Consider the following 21,552-nt stretch of genomic DNA (forward strand, 5'->3'; position numbering starts at 1 on the left):
TTTGTCTGTGTGATTTGGCGCCCACTGGTGTATTTTATTAGGTGTAGCGGTCAGAAGTGAAGAACTGGAATCCGGATGTCATCATCTTTGCTTTTGTCTCAGCATCATCATCCAGCCCCAGACTCGAATCCCACCCACCCACCACCGCTCGGCGTTTATATTTTCTCACAACACGCCTCGAAAATGTCGGGTTCCTCAAATCTTGTAGCCATGAAAAAAGTCGTACAGCAGCTCCGGTTCGAGGCGAGCATAAACAGAGTGAAGGTAATTTTGTTTTGTTGGTGTTTTTTTGTTGGTTTCCTGCCCAGATAGCAGGAGAAATCTCCACCGTTAGCCTCGATGTGCTAGGCTAACGACGATGCTAACTGCTGCCAGAGGCTAGGCTAGTAGCATTTTTAGCTAGCAGGTTAGCCGACAGTCAACAGGGCGTTGCTCCGAGAGAAACTAAAGGTTTTTCAGGGTTCCCACGCGTCCTGGAAAACCTGGAAAATGGTTGAACAATTCTCCAGCCATGGAAAACACATGGGTAAATGAGAAAAGTCAAATGTCCTGGAAAAGATTGAGTTGTCCTACAAAATTACTTATTACATTGTGACATCAGCTACCAGCTATTTGACTTTTTCAGACCCCACTAAGTAGTATTTGGGCAATTCCATACAAATGTCAACCTCACCATGAAAAAATAAAGTAGCCATATTTATAACAAAACCCATTTAAAATGTATCATCAAGGTCTATATTTTGAAGTACAAAATATATTTGATCATAATATTCATGCAAATACATGTTTTTCCTCACTACAACGAGGAGACGCAATAATGTAAAAATGTATTTTTCAAATAACCAAATTGTATGACTTTCTGAATGGCCAAATGGCAAAAAGAAATCACCTACAGATGTCCTCTAACCTCACTTTTTTATCAAGAAGGGCTGTTGTATCAATATTTAAATCAGTTATGTACTTTGTGTCTTTCCATTGTCAGGTGGAACGTGCTATTAATGATGCCCGTTTATGGGACAGCGCATGTAACGTCCATAACGTTTTTTAAGAAAAGTTGTCATAAAACATGCATCTGGAAAGCAATTTCAGCCAAACTTTCTAAGCAAAGCTAACTTTCATGAAGATGACATATTAGCAACAATTGGTCATCCTGGTCTTATTTTTATTATTATTTCCGAGCGTTATGGACGTTACCGTGACGGACGTTACATATTGTAGATGAATTCTTGAGTCAATCATCTGAACCCCAGTCCATGTGTGAACAATGTTGATTACACTGTATCACGTTAATGGTTACACGACCCCACTATGATACAAGTTAATACTGCTCCTGTGGCTCGCTGTGTAGTGCTTATCATCCTGAATGAGCTATTTGCAGGAATGGGCTGCCGACATGGGAAAATGTTACTGTATCACATTAGGCTACGCGGGTACACTGCCATTCTTGCTCGCTGTTTAACAGGGCTGAGCCGGCGCGTATCTGGTATGGTTAAAGCACTTTGACGAGTAGCTACGATTATTGTACGAATAATACGAGTCATTATCTGTGCTTTTGATGAATGAAAACTACACACACAAACAGGTCACTACAGCTGTGCCCCGCTCCGCGCTCTCCCTCTCTCTCTCTCTCTCTCACGCACACACACAGTGACAACCTCTCTGTCAATCACTCACGTTTGACAGCTCACGTCTCGTCTCACTTCAATACCAGTTAAGTTTTCCTCCGCTCGCTTTCACGTCGGTCCGTAATTATTTATAGTCAGTAGCCTAGGCTACTAGAGATTCTGGTAAACTTTATTCTTAGACCTGGTGCTTTTGTTTTGGCCAGACAGTTCGACTTGCGTCGCGCTTCTCACTTTTTTTTTTTTTTTTTTTTTTGGTTCGCCAATTCATTAGAGGGATAGTTCACCCAAAATTCAAATTTCACTCATTATCTACTCACCCTCATGTCAACTAAAAAGACACACCAAAAACATCTAAATACCTCCATACTGCTCGTCTGTAATGTCCCTCTTGAAGCCCCAACATGAGAAATTGTTTTGAAAATTTTTTAATAAGTCTATATTTTAAGCTTGTTTGTAGCAGAAGCTTCCAGTGTCTCGGTTCACTGCTCTTCCTGTGTCAGTGCAAATCTCGTGTGATTTGCACTGACCGGCGGAACAATTTCTCATGTCGGGGCTTCAATACAAGAGGGACATTACAGACGAGCAGCATGGAGGTATTTTGAGGGTTTTTGGTGTGTCTTTTTGGTCGAAGAAAGTTGGTATCCATTCACAACCATTATATGGACAAATACTGCTATGCGGACCCCCCCCCCCCCTGTAACTCAGAGAAGGGACGGAGGACTCTGAAACTTCTCACAGCTCTTAGTCGACATGAGGGTGAGTAGATAATGAGTGAAATTTGAATTTTGGGTGAACTATCCCTTTAAAGTGACACACACGCACACTAATCAACATTATGTTTAACTTTGTGTATAAAAGAAAAAAAGAACATTACGTACACTTTAAATTATAAGCATATAGTCTGTAATTTGGGCATTCATCATTACCTTTTCCCTGGCTAACTTCTGGCTAGCTAAAATTTGCTGTTAACGTTAGCTTCATATGAGTGAAAGATCAGGCACAATCAGCTAGTGTAGGCTAGTAATGTTAATTGTACCATATAAGTGCTAAATCCTCTTCATTATTATCAACACACAAGCTTAAAAAGGCCACTCAAGTCAAACAAATGTGGGTAAACCACTATTTTTGACTGTCTATTTCAGACATGTAACATCCATAACGCAAAAATGTAACATCCATAACGGCACTTTTCTGTGATTCTTTCCTTAACAGGAAAAACAAGGTTTTCCTGAATGTGCTTTTTGGGTACCTCAAACCCTTCCCTACAAAAATATATTTAACATGTTAGTCTTTGAAAGATCAATTCACAGAGTTTTCATCATGTGTTCAGTGAGTCCGAAAAGCTTGTCCATTTCCGTAACATCCATAACGCTGGGTATTTTGTCACTTCTCTCAAAATCCAAAGGGTCAAAACATTTCATATTGCAGGCTTATTTTTATCCCAATAAGTGTAACTAAAATATGTATTTTAAATTTTCTAATTCATATCAATGCCTTGTCAAAGTTCAGCTTAGTTTCCAATTTTCTCTCTGAATGTAACATCCATAACGCTGGAATTGCCCATTTCTTTTCCAAAGAAATGCCTAGTGAGAAAACTAGAGACTTGGAGTTGATGAGTGTTTCCAGTATTGGACCTGTTGCTAGAGGAGCAGCAGATAGCTAGTTTTGGGTGTGGTTTAAAAACAAAAGCAACATGTTTTTGCTTTGTGCTATGATGAATTTGTCATAATTTCTAAGCATGTAAGAAAAGAGTGGGAGCCCTGGTTAAAAAAAACAAACTGTGATACAATTATAGATTCGTCGCTCAACAGGTCAGACAGAACAGCCAATGTACCTTTGATAGTATTGAACCAATGATTTCAAAGATTACCTATTGTAGCGTTACTAAGGAGTACAATGGATAAAATAAAAAGTACAAAGATGTAGAGAATATGTGAATAGAGAATATTTTGCCCCTTAAATTTGAGATGGTGCAAGTAAAATTGATCTACTTGCGCATGTGCAACCAGTAAATTTGCCCTTTAACACTGGGAAACATGGAAGGGGCGACGCAAAGACTCTAAATCTGTCATTACAGGTGGCAGTCTAATTTGTGTGAGGATCATGAATGAAAAGGAAATGTGAATATTTGCTTTGCAAGTTGATTTATGGTGTGCAGCAGCCGTAAGTTTTCTGCTTGCGCTCCTAAAAATTTAAGTTAGGGGCTACTGTGCTCCTAGTACAAAAAGTTAAGTCTGGGGCCCTGCAAGCTAGATAGTTTTTATCATCGTTTTGTGTGGTGAGGTGACTGTTTTTTCCTATTAATGAAAAAGACCCATCGTAATGCCAAATAGCCTTAATAATGCGACAACCTCATACGTGTCATTTTGACATAATATTATAATAACATGAAAAATCATTCAGGACCAAGAAAAGTAGCAGGTCATCTTGTTTCAGAAATTAGATCCAGGGTTAGTCTGGTATTTTTCTTTGTTTAAAGGAGAGCTGAAGAAATTAAATCTATTAATATAGGCTAGTTGTTGCATAAAGGTTCTCTCCATGAATCAGTAGATTAATTGACTAATCAATACAGTTTATAACAATGCATACACTACTCCAGTCCATTCCCTAATGCTTTTAATTCATTGCACATCAAGATGGAAAATATTTACAGTTGGGCTGCAACATAACTAAAAAACAAATCCTACTGGGATTATTTTGGCAGCTACTGCCATTACAACATGTAGTTACAGTTGAAATGGTCATTTTTGTGTTTCATTGATCAATGACATGTTTTTGTTTGACCTTGTACCACGTAAGCATGTTCCTATGATTCTGGACAGTATGATTTATAGGCAGAGGTGCCACAGTTACAACCCATTTTTACTCTATCAAAAAGATTGTTGCTCGTGTGACTTGGATGCTGCAATCAGTCAGATGGTCGGATAATTGGTCACCCCACCCGGATATGATGATTAGAAAGAGACTGGTCAAAATTGAAGTAACAGAGGAGAAGATAACCTGACTTCAAGGTTGGATTAAGGTTAAAAACACGGTTACTTTAAACGTTCATTGTGGTAACTTATTCGTTTTATAATGCTCTATAATGGAGTGCTGTTCTGCTGTTATATCAGCCCTAATCTAATCACAATTTACATGTTGGTTCATTTTTTGTCACCAGGTCTCCCAGGCAGCTGCAGACCTTCAACAGTTTTGCATTCAGAACGCTTTGCAGGACCCACTGCTCACCGGTGTGTCCTCCAGCACCAACCCTTTCAGGCCGCAGAAGGTCTGCTCCTTCTTGTGAAACCACTGTATTCATGGTAAGTCTGCTAACCTGTTGACGCATTCAGATACACACATCCAGTTCAACCAACTTTTTTCATAACATTACACAAAGTGCAGCTGAAGAGCTGGTTCCCTTGAGTTAGGCAGGTGTTCCCTTCTGTGTCTCTTAGATTGAAGTGTTCCAGTGGAAGTGGAATTCAGTATAGATTTTTTTTCATATAAAAGACTTATATTGGGGCTCTGACTGAGAATAATAAAGTGTCTCTAATTATACAAATACTGTTAAACTTACGTGCTTATTGTGTTTGCATGTGTGTGCATTTTTTGTTCTGCAGGCCTTCATTTTGATGCTACAGGGAAAAGTTGACCTCAACACTGCTCCTCATGCCAAGCCATTATACTGCCACGGGATTTCGAGTGTAGAACACATTTTCAGGAAGATGACCATCTATTTTCAGCCACAGTAGAAGAAAGGAGACTGTTTTATTTTTCATGGCACAGTGTGATTTTTGAGTAAATTATGGTGCCTTTTCTATTGTTCTATTTTAGTCATCACTGTTCTGGACTGTTTTATATTTAATGAATAAAAACATTCTTTCCTACTCAAAAGTTTAAGTGATATGTTTTTTTTCCTGTTCTCTGCTGGTCAGCTGTTTGACAGCACTGCATGATGGACATGACTGCTTGTGAAAGACAGCTGACAGAGTGCTGCCAGAGGTATTTTGGTGTATTCCAGATATAATAATGGAGGCAGCTGAGGTTTAGATCATGAAATAGACAAAATGAAGGTTACCTATTGATACATTACATTTCCATGTGTTTTACAAAAAACAGAAGATTCAAAAACAAAACTATTTAATTATTCGGTTCCCTGATTTTTCGGACCAGTTCCTCAATTAGTTTTGGCCAGACTTGCAAATTGAGTTGTAGAGAACCATAGTTGTGTGTGTGTGTGTGTGTGTGTGGTGGTGGGGGGGGGGGGGGGGGGGGGTTCTCAAATTCTTTACTAATGTGAATTAGAAATACAATATACATGCTAAAGTAAATAGAGGTGTTTTAGGGTGGGGAGGCTACAGTAAAAATACTTCAAAAGGACTATCTGAATTGAAGAAAAAATAATGAAATATAGATTATTGTGTAAAACATCTAATAGTATTTTTTTTGTTTTGTTCAGTAATATTTTTTATTTGTTAATTTGACCATTTGCTTTGAGTAAAATCAGTTACTTGTATGATTATCTGATGAAACATCTAGCTATTTGTAACAGAATCGCCATTACCAATAAATACACAGAACACTGAGGAGGAGCGCCATTCGCGGGGGTCGTTTTGACTCTCGCGAGAAGTGAGCTAACGGATGCTAAAGCTCCATGCATGTGAACAACAGCACTTCTTCAACGCGCTTTTGGGGGCGGACTGGACTGAACTGAACCCAGGTCGGTCTGCTTGTACCGCTGCCTCGGCGGCTGCACCAGAGCTCGTAACTCACAACTGCCGCTCGACCAGCCGGATGTAACCGCCGTGTGTCCGCCCTTCGAAGAATGAATCATGGGACAGCGTTACTGTGGAAACGACGGTAACTTCTTTTGTTAACCTAGTAGCATGATGTTAAACAACAGTTAGCCGACACAACCGAGTGGTTAACGAAGCCAGCAGTGTGTGGCCGGTCAGGTCATGATAGATAGATAGATTTGCCGCATGATACACTGTCTTGTTGTTATCTTAACCGCTTCAGCCAGCTTCAGCTGCGGGGAAATGGTTTAACCGTACGTACAGTAACGTTAACGGCTCATCCTGGTGCTTGCATTATGATGCAACACCGGAGCCAGATTTAGCTTAAACTGTTGGTTGTTCAGCTTCTGACTTTACGATTCCCATTATAACACAGTCAGATCAGCGAGGAGTTGAGTTAGTTGAGTGGTTCAGTGATCTGCTGCACCTGAAAAGCCAGTCTCTTGACCGTGCACTAGCTAACACCCCCCCCCCCCCCCCCCCCCCATGATGATGATGATGCTCCAGGACCGGTCAACACAGCTCCTCTGCCTCACAGCCAGCAGTGGGGTTCCCCTTTTCACACGGGGAGCCTCCAAACAACAGCTGCCCTTCTCTGTCATCGGCTCCCTGAATGGTGTGCACATGTTTGGAGGTGGCCAGGGAGTGGTGCTGTCCTGCTGTGAGACTGAAGGCGGGGGGAAGGTCGTGTGGAGAGTTTTCCAGGACAGTGTGATGCTCATCGCTGTGACCGGAGGTGGACAAGGTGATGATGCAAGCAGCAGCAGCAGCAAAGAGGAGGAGGTGCGCCTACAACGCCTCCTGGAGAATGTGTGGAACTGCATGGTGCTGGTGTTGGGGCAGGATGAGCTGGCCAACATGAGGAATGTGGAGAGGCTGAAGAGGGACTTGCGTTCCTGCTTCAGCCTCATCGACCAGCTCTTGGAGGAGAGGCAAGAGGGCATCCTTGGCAGCTTGACACACTGTGCTGATTCGCTGCTGCCCCCAAACCCTGCTCTTCTCCAGGAGGCCGTGGACGGCTTCGCTCAGGCTGCGGACAGCGAGTTCGGTTGCCTCATTGTCCACGGACGAGTAACGGCAGCAACTGAGAAGTGGTGGCGCCTGGCACCGCAAGAAGTTGTGCTGCTCTCCGCTTTGATTCGCTCCCTCTCGGCCTCGGGGTCAGCTTCTTGTGACTACCCAGTTTTCCTTCCTCATGGCAGTCCCACCGTGGCCCATCGCCTGCTCCGCTTCCAGCTCTTACCCGGGGCAGATGTGTGCGTGCTGTGCGGCCCTACCCCTTCCCTGCACAGAGCCGAGAGTGGGCTGGTGTGTCGTTTCTGGTCGCCCCTGGTGGAGACCCTGAGAGACTGCCTGGCTGTCGGAGAACGCTGTTTACCAGCATCTGTATCCCTTCGCCCTGACGTGCTGGCGCTTCTTCTCATCAACCGTGAAACGCGTCGGTCAGTGTCCTGCGTGCGGATGCTCACTAATCAGACGCCCGGTGACCCTCCTTTACCCGCCAAGGCCCGCTGCTGGGAGCTGCTGAAGCTGTTCTACATCTTCAGCACAACACGCTACTTCAGCCAGGAAGAGACGCCGTGTGTCCCCCCAGAGGAGAGGGCTCAGAGAGGCAACACTGAAGACTTTGTTCTTGGATTCTCACACCAGCCGCTACAGTGCTACCTAGTTACAGAGGAGTGCAAAAGCTATGGGCTTCAGACAGCGCAGCATCAGCTCTTCCTGCTTATCCCATCATCGGTCCCCAGCTTTGCACTGCGTACAGTGGCCACGCAGACTCTCTCTGATATAGTTGCAGCCACTCATTTTTGATTAAAGAGTTTAGCCTTTTCTATAACATCTCAATTTAGAGTAGATCTACAATGTTTCACCTCATCATATGTGAATTAACTGGTGAATAGCCTTTCACCTGTTATGTGAACTTTGACTGCAAACATATTATTAGCCTACATGTTGACACACAGTTTTACAATAGAGGCATAAAAACAACTTCCATCTGTTCATCTGATATCAACACCATGATTAGCTGACTCATAAGACCTGTTAAGTAGAAAAAATACATTGCCGTTAATCTGGTATGGAGTATGCCATACCAAAGTGAAAAATCCTTTGGCTTTGTTTTGCATTTAAGTGAAAGGTCACTGTCTCACAATTGTGTCTAACTTCACTGGCTTCAAGGCCAAATTGTCACAGCAATGAAAGCTGGATAGATAAGTTATAACAGTTTAAATTATCTTGGCTCACTGAATACTAACGTTATCACAAGGGTTGCACTGTATCTTAAATTGTATTAGAGATCATGTGAAAATGTTACACTGGGATAAGTAAGTGCCGACTGTTCATTGTTATGACACTTGAATGATTTAGCCTTAAAAAAAAGAGGAAATAATTTATTTGTCTGCTCTAGTTCTGATCCTAAATATAGTTGGTTACTTAATACTTTCTATGGGTCTTTGTATCATTGAGTGATTTATTCCCATTTTTCTTACAGTTGATGTGATATAATAATGTCTACACTCTGTTGGTTGAAAATGTCATTGCTAAATAAGTGTGCAGCTGCAAATAATATAAAACCACTTCCTAAAAACGAAGCAAAGGCACTTGAATGGTTTCAATATCAGTGTTTCAATTCAAACAGCCTGCCAGTGAAAGATAGTAATGTTTAGGCTATATAGTGTTTTATTCATATATCGGCCAGTGTTATTGATAGCTGACACAGCATGGATCAAGTGGACTGCAAAGTGTGTTGAACTTTAAAATGATAAAAGTCACAAAATTATGTGCTAGAGAAAAAAAGCTGACTTTCACACTGTAAAATACTACAATAATAGTGTAGTAATAGACTATTGACAAAACAGACACACACCATTATTTGATAAACACACCAGGGCACAATAATTGCTGTGTTTTTGTCTTGTTTTTTCTTTTCTTTAAATCTCCACTGGTGATTTCAAGAACCTATCGCTCTCTCACTTTTCAGTGTGAAGGCAGAGTTTCACTGAAAGTCACACTGAGGATCAGTAACATCCCAGTAAGTAGTTTCAAATCCCGGTTTTCATTTAGACACTCTCTGCTCTTTATGTTCACTTTGTATAGATGTAGACTAGAGGTTACTGTGAGTGAGGCTGTCAGGGGAGCAGGACCAATGATGTGAAATTTGACCCCGGCCAGTAGACCACCAACAAAGGCCTAGATGCTGCTGAGCAACAGTGACACAATAGGCTACATTTAACTATAGGCCAAAATTAATTCTCCCAACAGTTTGTTTTCTTGCATTCAAGTCATTTTTAATGTGGCATTTCTTTCTCTGTTGGCAGGTATGATAAAAACTTTAAGTAATTTGCATCAAGCCACCCAGCATAAGTCCAGTCCAGATAGGAGGAGCTTTCATAATTAATTTTCTTCACCTAGTCGCCTTCACAGTCTCCACCCAAATCGCATGGAGCTCCCAGGGCAAAAAAAACGAGAAAAAAAACGGAGGCTTGTCGCGGTTGGGAGCTGCTCCGGACCGCCGGTTATATATCACTGTGAGCCAGCAGATCTGTAGTCCAAAGCAGTTTAGAGCCAGTAACCGGAGAAGCGACCCTGACTGACAGCCTCACGGTGCGTAGGATACGGGAGAAGGAGTGGGGGTGGGTGGGATAACGGTGGACATGTAGCCACACAAAGGGGAGGGATACGTTCGCGCATGTAGTAGTTGTTGCCATGAGTGCAGGGAATGAACCCCAAAACTTTCAGAGGGAAAACTTTTGTCTGTGGGTGTGGGTGCAGGGCAAGAACCCTCCTGGGACTCTATTTTAATATTGTCGACGTCCCATGAGCACTATCACCTCTGTGAAGGTTCAAAGGTCTGAACGCTTAGTCATTTTTAGGAGCGCGGCGGCGGCGTCCACTTGCACAACTTTGATTTCACTCCTCGAGTGAAGCAAGCGGCGGCATCGTGCAGGTCTTCTAGACTAGTCGAACCGCAGAGAGGGTTTTGTTTTTTGTTTTTTAAACAAAGTTTGCTCCACTTTTTAAAAAAAGAAGCGTGCAACATGTCAGCCTCACGGATGCAGTTGCTCTCATCCAGAAACGTCGGGCTCTTGAGCCGGGGTCGAAGCGAGTTGTTAGCCGGAGCTGGAGCCGGAGCCGGAGCGCGGCGGCTCGGCGGTTCTTCTCCCGGGGTCCGCTCACTGACCTGTCCCCCTCTGTCCTCCTCCTCTTCCTCCTCTCCCGGCAGAGCCTTATCGAGTCTGAGTGCAACGCGACGTGGACTCCCCAAAGAGAAAATGTCTGAAAATGGAGTGGTTCACCGGGCCAAGGTGCTGACCATCGACACCATGAACCCCACGGTGAAGAAGGTGGAGTACGCCGTGAGGGGGCCCATTGTGCAGCGGGCTGTGGAGCTCGAGAGGGAGCTCTCCGAGGTTTGTATAACTAACAGGCACCTGGCTGGAGCCGCAGTTACAGCAGATCTCTTCGCACTTCTCATCTCTGTGCATGCTAAATATTATGTGTCATCATCAGTCTGTCATTGCATCAACTCACCGTAAGTTGTTTCTACTGTTCAGTCTGTGGCATTGTACCCTTTATTGCCCAACATATTGTGTATAAGAAGACAGTTCAGTTCAGCTTTATAATCGCCCAGAGGGAAACTTGTTTTGCAGTGGTAGCAAAAATCAGGACAGTAACAGTAATACATAGAGAAATAGCACAAAAACTGTAAAACCATTTGAAAAAAACAACAACTTTCTAGGAGTCTCTTTATGTTTACTTCATTTAAATCGGATGATTATGGTAAATCATGATAAATCATCCAGGATTTGCCTCAATGATCCCCTGAGTCTTTTAACCTCAAATTGAAATAATTATTTTAAAATTACACGGAAGCTTTGACTCAATTAAAGGGGACCCTTCACCATGCTTATTTGCTCCTAATGAATGCTTGTGTTTTTTTTTGTCTGTGCCTGTCATTACTTATAATTGCAGATTAGTAGGTTTCCTTTCCTAATTATATTCTCATCATTGCAGTCTTAATATTATCCCGTAGGAAATTTCTGTCTCATCAACTTGGCGAGTTGTTTACCCTGTCTTGTATCAAAGTCCATCAGTTAGTTAGTGATTCCTGAGAAAGTTGATCATATCAGACAATTTGTTGGGCCGGTATGATCCAGATTATACCCACAAAAGTTTCTCATCTCTCATCTTCGGTCCAGTCCTGAGAGTTAATCTCTAACTCATGTTTTTTTTTTTGGGAAGTCACATTCTTTGCTTTTTCATCCTGTCATGTTTTTTAAATCTCAGTTGCTCATGCAAAGAGGAAGAGAGGTGAAAGTCCATAGTCTGAATTACTGCAGTGTTTTTTCTGTCCAGTCTGGTTGTACCAACGTCTTTCACTGTCTGATGACCCAGTGATAAAATGTGTCAGTCAACCTATGAAAATTCCTAATGTCCAAGATATCAAACTGTCTGACCTGGCGAAACACAAACACAGTAATTGCTCTCTCGAAGGTGTAATGCCAGGAAATATTCTACTTTGCTCCTCTCATTTTGATTGTATGAGATAAAGTAGTCTTATAGATATCACAGTTCCTTTGAAGTTACTGCCACTGCTGAGCCAGGTCATTTGTGCATTCCTCTTTTTTAAAGCACTATCTGATCCCTTCCTCTGGCACTGTTTATGGTGATGTGGCAACCAGCTGTTAGTGTACCGAGTGCAGTCTGGTGTGAAAACTGTCCTCTCTTGAGTGCTTTGCTCAGGAAGGGATGAGTATGCGAACAGATCCTTGCGCAGGTGAAATGCTCGGTGGCACGGGCCTGCAGGGGCCGTAATGACAGCAGTGACCTTTTTAACCAGATGGTTCACCGGTATCAAAGATTTTATGCTCTGCTTGTTCTGATCAGCGCTTATTCGCAGCCAACCCATCTCCCTGTGGGGTATTTATTTTCCTCTCAATTGTACGAAGAGGCTGAGCCGGCATTATCAAGCCCCGGTGTTTAGATGTTCAGAAAGCAGAAGAAATTGCGAACCCAGCCAAGATGTTGAGGGATGGGAGCAATTTCAGAGAAGCAATAAGATAATTACCATACTCGTTATAGCTGCTAACAGAGTTTTATTCATCACATTTCCCTTCAAGACGGGAGAAGTGCTGTTAATTCTTTCTTCATTAACCGCACATTTTCAACAGCAGGAGACAGCACTGAGTTAGAAAGCAAAAAAATGGACTATAAAATCCAGAGCTGAGATTCTGTAGACACTTCTTATTCTAAGTTTCGTCACAACACATTCCTCTTCATTTTGCGGGCTCCTCTGCTTTCCAAGTCGCAGTGGTGGGCGGTGTTGTGTTACTTTGGGAAACAGGTCGCAGTGGTATTCTTCTCTTTTGTCCGGTGGTATTGAATACACAAATGCACACCGTGATCCTCTACTCCTGTTTCCAACACACCTTGAGGTCTCTGCTCTTCTCTTACAGTACAAGCATGGCATTGTTCCTGATTTCTTTTCCTTTAACAGTAAAGATGGGTTGAGTAGAACCAGACCAACACTGAGCCAACTGAGTGCACCAGTTAACAAGCACACACAGATAAAGGCTCCATGCAGTTATTACTTTGTGGTCTTTGTTTTTGTCCAAATGAGCAGCTAGCTGATAGTGAATGGGAACCCTTTGAGAGAGCTACAGACAATGGACACAGAACTTCATGGAGGAGACACATTTTTGGTCACATCCTTTCCACACATTCTGCCAGAATGAAATGTGATATGCAAACCTTTGAAATGTTTCGCGTTAAAGAGGCCGTGCTGAGTTTGCATTGGTCTGAATTTTGGATGTCTTTGGTATCGACTGGTGGAAAAATGGTGAATGATGAATTAATGACAAGTCTTTGCTGCGGCTGAGCGTACTCAATACTGCATTATCTCTGCATCGAGAACACAAAGTTTCTCCTTCTGGTAGAACTTTAGCTCGACTGTTTATCAGTGATGGAGGACAAAAAGCTCTGGTTTTTCTGGTCTGTTCTCAAAAGCCGAGGTCAGATTGTTTCTATAAGGTCTCTGTCATGAATGGGCGGTACTTTTGACCTAGGGGTGTTATTCCTCTCGTACTATGTTATTGGTCGAGCCAGAGAGACGCCTCTTATGTGTGACCAATGAGAGAAACAGAGGCTCACGCGCTTTAAATCTGAAGCCTGAATTGGATAAATCAAACAAACAAGCTGCTTTTATTTCTGCGGGGTGCGAGTGTGCGCGCTCCCACTTGTGGCCCCTTTGCGGTTTCACGCTGTTCCCAACATCTGGTGTTAACAGCATGTATGTGTGCGCTTGTGTTTGTGCACGTGTTTGCCTGCATTGCATTGCTGTTTGTTCTCTGTTTGTCGGTGATCTCAGCTGCTCAGGATAGCATATTTCTGAAATGTTATATTGTCCTGCAGCACAGTAAATGGATACGTTGGTTCTGGCAACACCTTCTCCCCAAATATTTATTTTGCTTTCAACTCACAGCTGTGTTGCCGTTATAAATCCAGTTCTTACCTAGCCCACTCAAAATGAGGTTAAAGACGTCGCCGTGTGAATGTATGTCTCTGTGTTTATGGGTCAGAAGGTTAGTGGTATCAGTAATGATAAGGTGGATTACGCAGGTAACTTTCTTTCACTGTTTGCACACGCTATCAATGTCAAGGTTGTGAGTGCACAGAATTGTTTTTCCCAAATGGTTTCTATCCCTGGTACTATGTAGTGTAAGCTTCCTAAAATACCCTGTACCCCATGTAGAATATACCGTAGATGTGTATTTGAATAAGATCTCTGCTTTTCTGTCGATTAATATGTGTTCTGTACTACAATAGATAACTGTACTACAATAGATAGTAGCAGTAAGCATGTGTGTATCAGAAAGATGTGGAAAGTTACCTTGGAGAGTGAACAGCTGACACCATTACTTAGAAATACTCTGACTGCAGCTGCTGTTTACTCAAACACAGGTTTACTCCAGAGAGTAATTTCCAGATTTGTCATTAAATTGTCCCAGAGTGCTCAGCCTCTTCTGGCTTCAATGTTTATGGAAAACCTGCATGTGTTTTTACGCCTGTGTCAAGGTTGTTGAGGTCCGGTGGGGTGGGGCGGGGTGGGGGTCTCATTTATAGTTGGGCATTGTTAAAGACCAGACACTGTAAAAATAACTAGTGTGCACTGCAAAGTGAATCAATGTTGTCACTTGTTCCCATTATTGAGATGTGTAATCATTTCTCTGTGCTGTGTTTATGTTTTGTAGGGAATGAAGAAACCATTTGCTGAGGTCATCAAGGCCAACATTGGTGACGCGCATGCTATGGGACAGCAGCCAATCACTTTCTTCCGACAGGTCTGCTCCAATCCACCACCAACCACCCCCACAACCTCATCTAACCCCATCCTAAATATAGCAGCCTGCCCTGTGACTTCTGAATGACTAAAAAACTTATTTCATCCTCCTCAGATAAGTTGGTGTCAATCAGTCTTATGCGGTAATGGGTGGAGGATTTCACATTCTGTCCCTTCCACCCTCTGTACTCACACCTCCCCTTTGTTTCAAGGTCTTGGCTCTCTGCTCCTACCCTGAACTACTGAATGACAACGCATTCCCAGAGGATGCTAAAAGTAGAGCACACCGCATTCTCCAGTCCTGTGGAGGGAACAGTATGGGTGTGTATGAGATTGACGGCTTTTTTTTTGCGCACACAGCAAGTTGGCTGTAACTCCTGTCCGCCTATTATCACCTCTTCTCTCTTTTATATGCACGTCGTGTGTCAAATGATGCTCGCTGATGGTGCGTCGTTGTGTTGAAGCTCAAAGTTGTCTCCATGTGAATCCCCCTCAGGCTCCTACAGCGCCAGTCAGGGCATCGACTCTGTGCGTCAGGATGTGGCTCGCTACATTGAGCGAAGGGACGGCGGCGTTCACTGCGACCCAGACAATATTTACCTCACCACGGGAGCCAGCGACGGCATTGTGGTACAAAGCACCTCTAATTTTTGACTTTACGACTTTGTATCTCTGGTGTACTTTTAATTATATGTCTGAGTAAAATGAATGCAGTTAGACACAACAACTTGACAATAAATCCTCCTGTCATGAAAGTTGTAATGTTCTGTTTTTGTTGAAACTGCTTCAGAGAGTAACTTCGGCCAACTAAATTACAAAAACACCTCTGTATCAATCCAATACTCTCCCCAGACCATGCTGAAGCTGCTGGTGTGCGGCGAGGGTGCGGCCCGTGCAGGCGTTATGATCTCCATACCTCAGTATCCGCTGTATTCGGCTGCGTTGGCCGAACTTGGCGCCGTGCAGATCAACTATTACCTGAACGAAGAAAAATGCTGGAGCATGGACATCAGCGAGCTGCAGCGCGCCCTGGACGAAGCTCGGCAATACTGCAACCCTCGAGCCCTGTGCATCATCAACCCCGGAAACCCCACTGGTAAAGTTTTTCTACCAAAATTATTATTATTAACGTGTCAAATTGGATTACTGTAGATTAAATCTCCATACATAGCGTATAATGCAGTGTTTTTCAACCTTGGGGTCGGGACCCCACGTGCGGTCGCCTGGAATTCAAATGGGGTCGCCTGAAATGTCTAGTAATTGATAGAGAAAAAAAATACTGATAAAAAATTTTTTTTTAACTATTCTATACTTTCATTTCTTGAATATAAATCGAGTTCAAATAAAATGCAGAAATATCTGAGCTGGTGCATCTTGATTGATGGCCGTGATCACACAAATTTGTGATGTCAAAATGGGGTCACAAGCGAAAAAAGGTTGGGAACCACTGGTATAATGGATACATCCAGGCTCCTCTGTGGTTGACAGATTCCATGTGCTCCTCAAAGTGGAGCCACTAGGTGGCAGCAAATAGACGTGACTACCCGCTCGGTCACCATTTCAAATGCTTCTCCATAACGAGCCTCCTATTCTCTCACAGGTCAGGTCCAGAGCAGAGAGTGCATTGAAGATGTAATCCGATTCGCAGCAAAGGAGCGTCTCTTCCTCATGGCTGATGAAGTATGGCCCCTGCATATCTCATTAACACCCGCCAGCTTTCTGGTCCACTTCACCCTGTGAGATGTCTGATTGTGTCTCCATCACCCAGGTGTACCAGGACAACGTGTATGCCGACGGTTGCCAGTTCCACTCATTTAAGAAGGTTCTGTTTGAGATGGGCCCCGAGTACTCGAATACAGTGGAACTGGTATCGTTCCACTCCACTTCCAAGTGTTACATGGGAGAGTAAGTCGTCTCACTCATGATAAATCCGTCAGACCTTGTGACCACAATGTTGACAGCGTGGTCTCTGCGTGTTTGTTTTCATACATACATTTTTCTGTGATGCTACTTCACGTCGTAATGTTCTTGTCGTCTTCTAAGGTGTGGCTTCCGTGGCGGCTACATGGAGATCATCAACATGGACGAAGACGTGAAGGCGCAGCTGACCAAACTGGTGTCGGTCCGTCTGTGTCCTCCCGTTCCTGGTCAGGCTCTGATGGACCTGGTGGTCAACCCCCCGCAGCCCGGGGAACCGTCGTATGACAACTTCATCAAGGTGCCGTTTGTAATCCTACAGCTTTCACTATTCACAGATAATCAGCTCACCAATACAGTTTATAATCTCATTAAACCATAATCTGTTGTACAGTACACTGACACAAGTGGGATTACACATTCTTATTGCAATGTATTATTAATGCAGCGCCATTGATAATGGATTTTCCATAGTCTTTTTTTTTTTTCCTTTAATTGGCTATTTTGTTTCTCAACTTTTCTCATCCCTTTTCTCTGGGGACATATAGACTTTGGAGCTCTTTTTGAAGGTGTTAGACTGTTTGACTTTTAGAATAATGTCCTTTTATGTAGCTGTTATAATGGCTTCCACTGTATGCATACTGTTACACTTAGTTTGATCTCAAATCTGTGAATCTGAAATCACTTTCAGTGTATCAACCAGCTGCTTTGGGGACAGTATATATAGATTACTTATGAAACCCCTTTAAAAGGCATGACCTTTTGTTAGTGTGGAAAATTATCTTGTGTGTGAAAGGATTCATATGATCTGTTTGCACTTATTGTACAGTGTTTGACATGGGCTTTCATCCGTCTAGTGGAACTCACTGCGGTCTGGAGGATCTCAAGCAGAAAACTTCATTTAAACAGGCCAGAGACAGAGTGGGGTATTATTTCATTTACAACCAATAATATAAGCCAGGGGACAACTTAATGGTGCTGAAACATAACCCTCTCCACAATTGGTCTTTTTTACACTGCTTTAGGACTTTGAAATGCCATTTCCTGTGGTTAAGATTTCCTCCAGACCACCTTGAGCCTGATAAGACAGGGGTATTGTTAGATAAGATGAATGTTTCTTGTGCAGTCAATCACAGGCATCGCAAATGTAGTTGCCAGTGGTTTCTGATTCTCCTAACGTCTCACTTTGGTTTAATCTATTTTTCTCTCTATCCTCTTTCTATCCTCTCTCTCTTTCTCTCTCTCAACACCCAGGAGCGCACAGCCACCCTAAGTGCCTTAGAAGAGAAGGCCAAACTCACCGAGCAGGTTCTCAATACTGTGCAAGGCATCAGCTGCAATCCTGTGCAGGGCGCCATGTACTCCTTCCCGTGCATAACCATCCCTGAAAAGGCCATCAAAGAGGCCAAGGTCAGTCCTTAACATTTTAATGAATTAGTTTTACGGTTCAAGGGCATTGATCATGAGAGGAATAAATAGTATATTTAGGTATATATTTTTTCTCGATGGTCAGTCCTCCCCACTACACATCGGATTCTTTCACGTTATTTCTCTTCATGGTATCAACATGCATTGATCCACCACACTCATGTTCCCCTACCAACATCATTGCACACGACACAAGACCGACATCTCACTTTCTACACTGTGCTGGATTAAATAACACTTTAACCAGGTTCTCACTATATCAGCCTCCCCTTTGCTAAAGGGAACAAATGATTTCCAATAGCTCGTGGTTTCAAGCCTGTCCCGTGGTTGACTGCTCAGTAGGAATTTCAGCGAGGGGCGGGTAAACCAGGGCCGCTGAGAATCCGATTAGCCTTACAGAGGATAAGGTCAGAGTAAAGCTTGACCCCCTGACACCTGATCAATTCAAGTGACTGTCCTCACCATCCAGATCACACAGTTGTAGTACAGTATGCCTATATCTTGTTCTTGCCTGTGCTTTTCCCCGAAAACACGTCTTAGTGTCAACATTGCCACTGACACAACCATTTTGCACTTCAGCTTGTCCTTAATCACTTAAAAAGTTTTACAAAAGCTTTGGATCCTGAGGATATACTAAAGATTTATTTTACTTCAAAGTACTATTCACCTCCTTTTTGTTTTGTTTTGTCCCTATCAACCTTCAGATTCCTTTTTTACAGCTGAATAAATGTCCTTATGTCCTCACTCAAAGCCGAAGGGCGCTTCTCCTAAAGTAACTGTGAAACACACTGACAAAAGGGGAGAACAGTTACCATGAAACTCTGGAATACATTTTTTTAAACGGTAAAAATGATTGAAAATGAAGAGCTTTTACAGAGCTCCTTCAGAAATAAAGCGCTGAATAATAAATCATGATTACCCATGGCTATTTGTTACAAAGAGGTGATCAGTTGAGCTGTTTCTGCTTTCATTTGGTCCACTTCTACTGTACATTGATTTGATTATCTGCAAATTGAAAATCATTCCCACTAAATTCAAGCAATAAATTAAAACAGAATGCACTGGAAGGGAAATAATAGAAGTGACGTGAATGCCCCAGAAAAGTGCATGCAATACTTAACAAGCAGCAGAGCTTATATGGCTGAAGTCCTGATCAAATTCACACTCTTTGGAGCCAGCTGCATACATATATAGAATATTATTATAGCTCTTTCATGTTCCTTTTCCTCTCTATTAGGACATGGGTCAGCAGCCAGACATGTTTTACTGCATGAAGATGCTGGAAGAGACGGGGATCTGCCTCGTCCCTGGAAGCGGCTTCGGCCAGAGGGATGGAACCTACCACTTCAGGTTGTAAATTGCACACAGGTGCACGGTTTAAAGTACGCCTAGTTCAAAGTAATTAGGTCTAATACTAATAGTCTTGCAATTATTAATGATTATTTTATGCACACTTGCGAATTTAAACAGTTTTACACTAGCTAAGCTGTATTTTAGTTTTTTATTGGTACATAATAACTGGCAAATGACTATAAAGAAGGGAGACTGATTGTCTTGTTTTTCCATCATACTCTCTGTGGTTATTGAATAATCTTTAGAAATATTTCTGGTTGGAGATTAATTGTTAACTTCTTCCCAAGACATCACCACGGTAATGACTAAATTCTCTCCTTTCTTATCTTCCTCCCTTCCTGTCAGGATGACCATCTTGCCGCCGAGAGAAAAGCTGCAGATCCTGCTCAACAAAGTCAAGGAGTTCCACCAGAATTTCACCCAGCAGTATTCTTAAATTTGCCCACTCTCAAAGGGAGGAGCTCACCATCCACAACCACAAAGAACTCAGCCAATCACCATTTATGTGTCACTAATAAGTGCCTTCTCTACGACGGCTCTGGTGGTCTCTGTGATGACACACTTCGGCCTCTACAGCAGTTTCACTCGGACATTGGTGGACAGTACACAAGGCACCGTTTTTGTGTCAGAAATCAAAACTAAACTGGAAGATAAAGATGAAGAATTGAATTCAGAGCCATGTGTCAGTTAAGTACGGAAAACGTGGCTACAGTATATCTAATGTTGTTCCTGTTCTGAAAGATGTATTTACTCTGAGTCTGTGTATTTGTGAGTATGAGCGATAGACTGTATATGTCAATGCCAAGCTTAAGAAAAGGTACCATTGAAGAAAATGTGATGCTGCTTAAAACCTTTTTAGTATGTGTTAAAATATTCCATTCCTGTAGGCTGTACTGGAAAGTGAGAATATAGAAGAAAGGCTCGTTTGCATGATGATTAAGAAATGATTTTGTAGAGTCAAAATAAACGCAACAGTCTACGGTGTGTCTCGTTATTTTAGAAGGAGCTTTTGGATCAGTTTAGATCATAACTAAGTGCTAGTGCATTTTTTTAACATTTACATCTATCAAGGCAGTAGTAGTTTGTCTAATATTTGAACAGAAATAGTATATCTCTGCATTTATAACATATTAGGCCAATGAGACAATTATATAATTCACAAAATGTTAGGCATTAAGATAACAATACAATGTTTTAGTTTTTCCTCTTCAAAATAAAAAGTCGAGTTAAAAAGAAAATAATATTAAACACTCGCTCAGCTAAGTAGACTCAGGGGTGCCTTCCCTCATGTCTTGACTCATACACATAGAAATGTGTTTTTATTGGCCAAAATAAATCAAGAAATTAACACACCGCACGTATAATAATGATTACATCCGTGAGGCAAATTAATTCATCAGTTGTGTGGCAAACGTGTTGTTTCTGGCCACCTGAGTTCAATATTTGTTCTCTTATTACCTCTGCTTCCTCTTAGATGGATACATGGTTCCTTTGCTGCAAAATGTTCCTCCTGATGTTTCCCTGAAAACCAAAACACTATGATAAAGCAGATTTCAAAATTGGACAATGATACTCAGTTGGATCATCACAGCACAATTGCACACTGGAATTTGATTCAATTCAATTCTATTTATTGGTGCAACTTAAAAATTCAAGTTGCCATTTCCCTGTAAGTGCTACCTGTGGCCACAGTGGGTGCTGTTCAGCAAGTCACAAACAGACTGTAATCAAACCAATTCATATATGTAAACATTTTTTTTTAAATGCTTATCTGTATGGTACTTTTAAGTAGTTGTGTGTGAAGCCAAATAAAGGACAGATAGCTTCTCTGTTGTGTATCACTTGATAATTGCCAAAGGTATGTAGACAGTTTCCACTTCACTGATAAAGACTAAGGTGGCTCCGCAGACCTCGCACACATCTGTGTGAAGGTGAGATGTGAGCTGTCTGCACACTGCGGAAACCGTCACCTGTGATAATGATTGTTCATTCAGGCTCAAAGGACCGGATGTGTTGATACCACAACTGTCTTTATTGTCTCTATTAGTCTATTTTATTGCCTAGTATGCAATTTTCCAAGCAGGTCAGATGATGAATGGCACTGCAGATTGCT

General features: G+C 42.3%; 3 protein-coding genes across 4 annotated transcripts; all 3 read left to right on the plus strand.

Moving 5' to 3' along the window:
* The first annotated feature begins 105 nt into the window (after positions 1-105).
* Positions 106-5,495, plus strand: LOC310999997 (guanine nucleotide-binding protein G(I)/G(S)/G(O) subunit gamma-5-like). Its single transcript, XM_083990632.1, has 3 exons — positions 106-264; positions 4,786-4,927; positions 5,228-5,495. Exons 1-2 carry the CDS (start codon positions 184-186, stop codon positions 4,909-4,911), a joined length of 207 nt encoding a protein of 68 aa, XP_083846758.1. The 5' UTR covers positions 106-183; the 3' UTR covers positions 4,912-4,927; positions 5,228-5,495.
* An 806-nt stretch (positions 5,496-6,301) lies between these two features.
* gpt (glutamic--pyruvic transaminase) lies at positions 6,302-20,418 on the plus strand. Of its 2 annotated transcripts, XM_083991671.1 has the most exons (12): positions 6,302-6,467; positions 10,626-10,812; positions 14,653-14,742; positions 14,954-15,062; positions 15,238-15,371; positions 15,594-15,837; positions 16,342-16,421; positions 16,510-16,646; positions 16,785-16,959; positions 17,913-18,068; positions 19,324-19,436; positions 19,785-20,418. In XM_083991671.1, the coding sequence occupies exons 1-12, from the start codon at positions 6,433-6,435 to the stop codon at positions 19,873-19,875; spliced, it is 1,551 nt and encodes a 516-aa protein (XP_083847797.1). In that variant the 5' UTR covers positions 6,302-6,432; the 3' UTR covers positions 19,876-20,418. The 2 variants fall into 2 exon arrangements, with proteins under 2 accessions (XP_083847797.1, XP_083847796.1); XM_083991670.1 differs by lacking the exon at positions 6,302-6,467 and having other exon boundaries at positions 10,129-10,812.
* fuz (fuzzy planar cell polarity protein) lies at positions 6,478-8,928 on the plus strand. Its single transcript, XM_083991672.1, has one exon. The coding sequence runs from the start codon at positions 6,890-6,892 to the stop codon at positions 8,213-8,215; it is 1,326 nt and encodes a 441-aa protein (XP_083847798.1). The 5' UTR covers positions 6,478-6,889; the 3' UTR covers positions 8,216-8,928.
* Positions 20,419-21,552: the final 1,134 nt, after the last annotated feature.

Source organism: Trachurus trachurus, assembly GCF_905171665.1.
Source record: "Trachurus trachurus genome assembly, chromosome: 17".
In the NCBI taxonomy this organism is placed as follows: Eukaryota; Metazoa; Chordata; class Actinopteri; order Carangiformes; family Carangidae; genus Trachurus; species Trachurus trachurus.